At 47.1% G+C, this 9,517-nt stretch overlaps 1 protein-coding gene across 1 annotated transcript; it reads right to left on the bottom strand.

Annotated features, from left to right (window-relative positions):
• Window positions 1-6,805: 6,805 nt before the first annotated feature.
• LOC139835734 (uncharacterized) lies at window positions 6,806-7,772 on the bottom strand. The gene is made up of 4 exons (XM_071825599.1): window positions 7,656-7,772; window positions 7,490-7,562; window positions 7,126-7,389; window positions 6,806-7,047 (listed from the first exon to the last, which is right to left on the bottom strand). Exons 1-4 carry the CDS (start codon window positions 7,770-7,772, stop codon window positions 6,806-6,808), a joined length of 696 nt encoding a protein of 231 aa, XP_071681700.1.
• Window positions 7,773-9,517: the final 1,745 nt, after the last annotated feature.

Here is a 9,517-nt window from a genome sequence, read left to right as displayed (position 1 = left end):
CCGGAGGATTGGCTAGTCGACTATCCGGAGACGGTGAAGCCGACGGGAGGAACTAGGGCAACAGACCATGCAAAGCATCCAGGTGCACCCGAGTGGTGCCGCACGATCATGGATAAAGAAACTCGCTCCGGGATCCATCGACAGTGGGAAAGTTTCGAGGACGTGTTCGTCAAGAACTTCAGATCCACGTGCAAAAACCCGCATCGTTAGAGGAGTTGAGAGCGTGTCGACAAAAGCCGAGATGAGCCAATGAGAAAGTACATCCAGAGGTGGAATATCATCAAAAACTCGGCGAGAAAACATATCTCGACGAGAGAGCAATAGATGCGTTTGTCGCGGAGTCGGGCGTGGAGACTTTGTCGAGGATTTGGGAAGGACCAATCCAAGGACGGTATCCGCGTTGATGGAGATAGCAAATAAATGGGCAGATGGAGAAGACGCTGTCCACAACAAACGACACAGGTCGCCGAGAGGAGGACCGTGGTCGAAACTATCAACCGAGGCGAAGATTTCCTCGGACGTACCGTAACTACGACGCCCCGGGACAAATTTCGGCAGGTTTTCGGACAAATACGGGAGGCAACAGAGATGATTACCGAGAGAAGCGGTGAACAGCGAAGTGATAATAGGGATGATTCACGCAACGAGGCAAAATAGTGGGCCGAGGTTTCCAAGACCTTTCGTGTCCCAGGAAATGCTGAACGGACCGTGCCGGATGCACTTCTTCCTCGACGGCAACGGGAAAAGACGGTCAGGGCACCTGCGGAAAGGCATCGAAATTTTCAGCAATGTTCGGATACGCGAGAAAATGCTCACGCTCGAGCAGCACGGAGAAACCCTCGGGAGCCTAGGAGCGAGGTTCATCTACCGCCACCTCCCGCGATTACAGAGGACAATCGACACCAGCTAAGAATAGCGGCAGCACTGCACCACCACCCTATGTTGATCCTAACTCCAACGGAGCGGTGTTGATGATTCGGAAGGGAAGGCCGTCCAATAGAGCTCAAAAAGTAATCTCACGACGGTGTTTATGGCGGAGAAAATGCCTCCACCAACAGTTGAGTACCTTAATTGGTCGGGACAAGATATCGGCTTCACAATAGCAGATCATCCGCAGCAAGTTCCTCGACCAGGGCAGTCAGCACTTATTACGCCGGCGGTTATCGCAGGATTTGATGTCTCTCGAGTGTTCATAGACGGCGGCAGCAGCTTGAACCTCATGTATGCGAATACATTGAGGAAGATGAACATATCCTTAGCAAACTTGAAACCAACAGACACAAGATTCCACGGCATCACACCGGAGAAACCAAGTTATCCATTGGGAAAAATCAATCTCGATGTTCAATTTGGGACCCGAGAAAATTATAGAATCGAGAAGCTCGAATTTGAAGTCGTGGATTTTCCATCACAATACCACGCTCTGTTGGGACGACCAGCATATGCTAGATTTATGGCGGTACCACACTATACATACCTGTTGTGGAGGTTGCCCGGACCAAGAGGACCAATCACGGTCAAGGGAAGCTTTGCCTTAGCCGATAAGTGCGACAAGGATTTTCACGAGGTTGGCGAAACTTTCGGGATGCAAGCCGAGTACTTGGCGTCAAAAAGCATGACTGATTACGACGTCTTGCCAGACGCTGGAAGGGCAAATAAAGAATCAACTTTCAACACGAGAGAAAAATTCTAAGGAGGTGCAGATTCACCCGACAGATCCAAAAAAGACGACATCTATCGCAAACGATATGGATATCGCATAGGAAAGCGCGCTCGTCAAGTTCCTCCGTGAGAACTGGAAAATCTTTGCATGGTGTCCAGTGACATGCCAGGAGTACCCGGGGAACTTGCCGAGCACCACCTAAATTTGGATCCAACAGCGAAACCAATCGAGACAACCTTTGCGGCGTTTTGAACCAAACCGCAAAGCCATGCTTTCAGAAATAAATCGACTCGAAGAAGCTGGTTTTATCGAGAGAAATATCTCTGAAGCCACATGGGTAGCTAACCCGGTGATGGTGCCGAAGAAAAACACGACAGTCCTTCGCATGTGCGTCGACTTTACGTGTCTCAATAAACATTGTCCTAAGGATCACTGTCCCCTCCCAAGGATCGATCAAATTATCGACTCCACGGCAGGTTGCGAACGTCTTTCCTTCTTGGATGCATACTCTGGTTATAACCAGATCAGATTAAAAGAAGATGATGAAGCCAAGACAGCGTTTATTACACCTTACGGCGTGTTTTGCTACAAAACAATGCCCTTTGGTCTAAAAAATGCGGGAGCAACATATCGAAGGATGATGCGAAGTGTTTAGCAACACAGATCGGGAAAAACGTGCAAGTATACATCGATGATGTCGTCATAACATCAAAAAAGGGGACAACGTTGATCGAGGATCTCAAAGAAACTTTTGACAACCTCGACAAATTCTGCCTCAAAGCCGAACCCGACGAAGTGTTCTTTTGGCGTCGAGCGGGAGAACTTACGGGGTTTCTAGTTTCGGCAAGAGGGATTGAAGCAAATCCCGACAAAATACAAGCCATAGTAACAATGAGAAAGCCAACAAAGTTGAAAGAAATACAGCAGCTAATCGGGCGAGTCGCAGCTTTGAGCAGGTTCGTCGCCGAGTTAGGAGAAAAAGCGTTACCATTTTATGCGCTGATAAAACAAGGAGATAAATTCCGGTGGAACGAAGAGGCCGACAGAGCTTTCGAGGATCTGAAGCGAAAAATCTCGACACCACCAATCCTGGTGGCTCCAAAGGAAAAGGAACCTCTCTGCTATATATTGCAGCCACGCCCCAAGTGGTTAGCACGGTATTAGTTGTCGAAAGAGAGAAGAAGAAGGGAAAATCCATGGAGTGCGGCGGCCGGTATACTTCGTGAGCGAAGTCTTGTCACCTTCAAAACAAAGGTACCCTCAGTACCAAAAACTAGCATATGGAGTGTTCACGACAGCACGAAAATTGCGCCACTATTTTTCGGCACACCCGATCATAGTGGTCAATGAAGCTCCCTTATCAAATATCTTGAATAACCCCGGAAGCTACGGGTCGTGTCTCCCTTTGGGGAATAGAACTTTCCCTCGGGACATCACGTATGAAAAAGAAAAGCAATAAAGTCGCAAATACCGCCGGACTTCATCGTGAGAATGGATGGAGTTGCAAAATACGGGACCTCCAGTTTATCGAGAACTTGGAACATGAACTTTGATGGGACCAAGAGACTAGAAGGAGCTGGCGCAGGAGTAGTACTCATAACACCTTAAGGCGACAAATAAAAGAACAAACTCAGGAAGACGTTCATTAACGCATCTAACAATGAAGCGAGAATATGAGGCTCTCATACACGGGATGAAGATGGCAAAAGCTATGAGCAACTCGATTAAAAATCTTTGGCGACTCACAGTTGGTGGCTCAGCAAGTTATGAACCAATGTGATGCAATCAATGATAGCATGATGGCATACAAGGAGGTGTACAACGAGCTTGAGAAGTTATTCGATGGATGCGAAGTAAATCATATTAGCAGGTTGAGCAATGACGAAGCCGACGTTCTTGCAAACATCGGGTCACAGTGCCTTCCAATCCCGCCAGGAGTATTCTGGGAAGAGATAACAGAGAGATCCACTAAGCCAACAAAGTCAAAAAAGAAGGAGAAGAAACCCTCGGGGGCTGCCAAGGAAAAGCAAGAGGACGAAGAAGAAGATCAGGACTTGGTCATGGTGATACAGATACCGTGGATGCAGCCGTACATATCATACATCATGAGGAAAGAAATACCCGATGATCCAGTTGAAGCAAGACGAGTAATTCGACGCTCCAAAGCTTTTACGGTGGTCAAGGGAGAATTGTATAAGCGAAGTATTTCAGGCGTCTTGCAAAGGTGCGTTACACCCGAAGAAGGAAGAATAATCCTGAAGGATGTACACGAAGGAATATGTGGCCACCACGCAAGTAGTCGAGCTATCGCAGCCAAGGTTTTTCGGGCAGGATTCTCTTGGTTGACAGCAATCGAGGACGCCAAGGACATAGTAAGAACTTGCGACGCATGTCAAAGGTTCGCCGCAAAACTTCACTCTCCAGCAGCAGAGCTAGCACCAATACCATTGTCTTGGCCCTTTGCTCAATGGGGACTTGATATGGTGGGTAAGTTACACAAATCCTGGCCAGGAGGAAAGGAGTACATGCTAGTAGCTGTCGATAAGTTTACAAAGTGGATAGAAGCGAAGCCGATAAATTCACCGAGATGGAGCATCCGCGATAAAATTCGTAAAAGGCCTCGTCTTCAGATTTGGAGTGCCCCACAGCATCGTCACAGACAACGGCAGCAACTTCACATCCCATGAATTCAAAGATTATTGCGAAGAGGTGGGTATTAAGCTGAACTTTGCGTCAGTCGCACATCCTCAAACCAATGGGCAAGTCGAGAAAGCCAATGGCATCATCTGCAATGGTATTAAGAAACGCTTGTTAGGACCACTGGAAAAAGCTCGACATACCCGGCCGTAAGAACTACCAAGCGTGTTATGGAGCATCCGAACAACACCAAACACAGCAACGCAGGAAACTCCGTTTTTCCTGGTTCATGGAGCAGAGGCAGTACTACCAATCGAGATAGAGCACAACTCTCCACGTGTCTCTGAATATGATGAAGAAACGTCGAGAAGAGCGCTAGAAGATGACGTCGATGCACTTGATGAAGCTCGAGATGAAGTATTATCTCGGGTAACTAAATATCAGCAGGACTTGAAAAATTACCACAGCCGACGATTGCGGCCAAGATCTTTTCAGGTGGGAGACCTAGTCCTTCGACTCACGCAAAAAAGTCATGAAAAACTCGAGTCACCGTGGCTTGGCCCTTACATCGTCACGGAAGTAATCGGAGGAGGAGCATACAGAATAAAGGACAAGAAGACAGGGGTGGAGGAGCCAAACCCCTGGAACGTGGCGCAACTTAGGCGTTTTTACGCCTAGAGTCAAAATATAGTCTTTGTAAAGCTTCAATGTCTTGAAACGCCCGCGAGTTTTCAGACGCACTCTTTTCCTTTTTCGGGGCACCGAGTGGGGCCGGAGAAGGTTTTTAATGAGGCGGGCTCGCGGTGCTGCAATATAATAAAGATAGTGACAATATAACTTTTCTTCTTTATCGACATGACCAAAGTCTTCGCTCCGACGAATTTCAATATAGTTCATCGACAAAAGGAAAAACTTGCCTTGGTATTCAAATACCTCGTGAGTCAACAAAAATACAAAATAGTACTCAATAAAAAGCTTGGGGGCTCATATTCGCCTTAAATATATAAATGCCTTGGTTCAAAACCTCGCAAGTATACAAATATAGTAAAGAGTCACCGAAACACTCGGGGGCTAAACAAACAGAGAAATATAATGATTGCTTTACAATATAGTCATGGATTACAAAGAAAAAATATCTACAAGAAGAAACTAACTAGTCTTGATTCAATATGTCATCAAGAGTAACCTGTTTTCCTCGGGAGCAGCACCAAGAAAATCGGCATAATGGCCATCGGCAAAAAAGTCGGCATCCATCCGAAGTAGGTCTTCAATCATTTCTTCGGCTATAGGCGTAACCTTCGTGTTAATCCTGTCAACACCAACTCTCCGACGTTTTACTTTTTGGTGAACCTTCTCGACAACACAGGTAAGGTCAAGCTTCGAGTGGCGATTTGGAGCATGATAAGAGCAAATGCGGCGCCGGCTACTAGTTGAGCTTTGACAAAATCATGGATACTGCGAGCATCCTTGAGCCTTTCCATCAATTCAGGAAGAGTTTTTGGTTGGACGTTAGAGGAAACATGGAGTTGTAAACCATGGACAAGGTCTTGAGTACGAAGTCGAGGAAATCGCGAGTGTGAGAGGCACGATCTTGAAATCGACAATTTGGCGGGTCCTTTCCGGGGTAGCCCAAAACAAAGAACCATGGTCCAAGGAGAGATTAACAAGGAGGGTTGTCCTAGCATTCACCCTCTCTTCCTCGGCAGCCGACATCGGTAAAGGCACCTATCAAAACAAAAAGCGGAAACCTTCAAAGAAACAATAGTATGCGAGATAAAGGATATCGGCGGATGAAACAGGCATACCCGACATATCTGCACTGGCTTCATTCATTAATTCGAGCATGAAATTTTCTCGAATAGTCGCCTTTCAGCCTCGGAAGCAGCAATTTCCTTAGCAGCTACGGCCTCGCGAGCTTGTTGAAGAGCAATTTTTCGGCTTCGGATGACTTACGAGATTGCTCCATCATCACAAGTGTTTGCTTCTTCGCATGCGAAGTTGTTGCCGAAGTTCATCCAGTTCTTGCGACAAGGTATCGTCGACAGGAGCGGTATCACCAAAAGCTTTCCTCGCGCGGAAGAAGAAGGCGAAACATTGGAAGGAGCGAGAAGATGGAGTATAGTTATCAAATATCAACTGAAAAATAAACAAGACAACATCAAATAACAAGCAAAGATAGAAGTCTTCATTAATCTCTTGGAATAATTACAAGGGCATTACGGTGGAGTTAAGAAAGTACGTGTCGCCAAATGACTACTTTGGCGACGAAGCAAAAACGAGAAGAAAAACAGAGGCATGCAAACTAGACCTCCGGCCTCGAGGAGCTAGGAGTTGAAGGCGGCTTGATCCCCGATACGCCAAGATCTTCTTCGGGTTGGGCGTGGCTGCCTTGATCGGCGACCTCCATCTTGACTGCTCTATCTCGATCGGTGTCGCCAACCTTCATCCAATCAAGCGTCCGTTGGCTGTCGGCAACCAGGGCAACGGTACTCTCGACGGCAACCTTCATATTCTCTGACGCATCTTCAATCCCAGGTCTTCCGAAGCATTAAACATCTTGGCGAGGTTAAGGAAAGTTGCGGGTTCTTCTTTCTTCGGAAAGAAATAAGGGAACAACGCTGACAATCCTGCATTAGCATTTGCCACGCCTTCACGAATTTCGCGCCCGTGAAACTCCAGAAGAGAAAGTGCGTCAAGGAGAGGATCGTTGACAGGATTATCCAGATCAAAATCCTGGTTTGTTTGGGCTGCCACACGAGACAAGACATCAGTCAACAACCAAGAAACAGGAAGTGCAGTAAAATAAAAGGGATTGATAATATTACTCAGAGTACGTCGACTTTGCGACTTCAAACGCTTGAGGATTCCTTCGTCACGAGAAGCTTGTGCAGCTTTGAGCTCATCCAAGGCAGTTGTCGCATCCTCAAGTTTCTTCTGCAGTTCCTCGACACCAGCAGCTTTCGCCTTAGCTTCATCAGCTTCGACCTTGGCTTTGCTAGCAGCGAGTTCGGCTTTCTTGCGAGCCGCCTCACTTTGCTCAAGTTTTTGAGCCAGTGCGTCGGCGCGTTCGTTAGCCTCTGCAAATTTCTCTGTCGAGATATGGAAAAAAGAGAGAAGAAAGATCAAAAAATCGCGGCAACCAACAGGAGTGACAAATTAAGGAAAAACGACAAGTATGACAGTCGTTACCTTCGGCTCTATTAGCATATTCACGGTACCCAATAAATTGGGAACCGATGCGGAGAAGATCCTTGATCATAGGCTGTTCAACGTGAACACAGTAAGAGAAACATCGGCATAAAAAAAGAGATGTGAAGAAATAAAATAAAGAAAATATAGATGTCGACAAACTTACATCATCTAGGAGCGGGGGCGACGAACTGCCCAACTGAGGGGCAGGATCAACAATCTTTTCAACCCGTGCCCTTTTTGGTGAAGGGGCACGGGGCTCAAGGAGTAGATGTATCAACATTTTGTTGAGGAGGCGACGATTCCTCCCCTTCAACTGGTTTTTCTGAAATTACTAAAGTATGTGACGTGCTCGTTCGAGCAGCCACATCTAAAGTTGGAGTTTCTTCATCATCACTGTGACAAAATAGTGGCAGCATAAAAAGCAAGGCAAAATAAAATTCTTCAAATAAAAAAGGAAAAGAGCAAGGAACCTACGAGCTGATGATACTCTCGATGTATGGATCATAAGCTGCTTTTCGAGGTGCGGGAGCGGTTTCTTCGGGTTTCGAGGTCCGGAATCTTCGGCATTGCTCCTTTTCCTTTTGCTCTTCGGAGAAACAGCGGGAGGAGGAGATTGTGCTGATGTTGTATCTTCGGAGGCAGCATCCTTCTCGGTAGATCCCGCAGATTTTCGAGAATCTGCGGGTTCATTCACAAAAGAGGGGGTCTCTGGTTGACATCATCGACAACGGCTCTTTCTTCGACCTCTCCATCCTCAGGAAGAGGAGGAAGGGAAGCCATAGTAGGATGATTCTACAAAGAAATAGTGACAAAAGAGAATAAGTGAGATACCACTGCAAATAAGATACGAGGAACAGTTCAAAACAAAATAAAACTTCGAGAAGACAAAATACCTCGGGAAGAGGATTGGAAGCACTGTATGGTTCCACTCGACAGGAGGAGGGAATAGGATCCTTCTTGCCTAATCGAGAAATTCTTCGAACCAATTTTTCCAAGTCCTTTACAGAAAGATCATGGAGATTACAGTTGGCGTCATTTTCACGAGAATACGTCCAAAGGGGATTTTTGCGAGCTTTGAAGAGGCTGCACTCTAATCCTAAGGAAGTAGGCGATAATTTGAACACCAGATAGCTCTTTGCCTCGAGTGTTTTGAAGATGACGGATACGAGCCATGAGCGCCTCGTCGCTTTTTCTCTTCTTGAAGCTTCGGCATCCCGAGGAACGGCGACGCTGAATCCCGGCACTTCCGTCGAAAGGAACTATGTTGTGCTCCACGTAATTGGCGCTTTCTTCGTGGATGTAGAGCCACTTTTTGCGCCATCCTTGGACAGAATCAGGAAACTTGACGTCGAAATAATCGACATCAGCCCGAACACAGATAACAACGCCACCTATGTTATAAGTGACGTTGTGGGAGCCATTACGGCGGAGGCAGAAAATGCGCTTCCACGAGCCCAATTGGGAGTGATTCCGAGGAAGCATTCGCAAAGTGTGATAAAAATAGAAATGTGAAGGATGGAATTGGGAGTCAAGCTGGTGCAGTTGAATCCCATAAACAAAAAGAAGGCCGCGGAGGAAATCGTGGATTGGGGTTGAAAGGCCGCGGATCGGGTGATCAACAAAACTAACCCGATACTCCATTGGAGGCTTGGGGTAGCTTTCTTCGCTAGGAAAGCGGATGGCGTCCTCCTTCGTCATGAGGCCGAGCCTCTTCAGCGTGTTGATGTCTTGATTGGAGATTTTGGATCTCTCCCACTCAAGATCCTCGGCGGCCATCTTGGATTCCGGCGTCTTGTGGCGAGTCGGACGCGTGCGCGGTGGCATCAACGGCGATGGGCGAGCAATGTATGTGCGTACGGAAGATTGGAGAGAGTTGGGCGCGGGGAAGTTTTGCGAAAAGGAATTGAGCGGCGCAAGCGAGGATGAACGAAGGTTGAAGAAGGGTTTATATAAGATTCGGGTGAAGCGGTGTGCCGTTGGATGAAGAAATCGTGTGGTGAGGATGGATCTTCTAGACACAAGGGC

This window comes from Lolium perenne, chromosome 2 (assembly GCF_019359855.2).
Source record: "Lolium perenne isolate Kyuss_39 chromosome 2, Kyuss_2.0, whole genome shotgun sequence".
NCBI lineage: Eukaryota > Viridiplantae > Streptophyta > Magnoliopsida > Poales > Poaceae > Lolium > Lolium perenne.
This window is presented reverse-complemented; position numbering and strand designations above follow the sequence as displayed.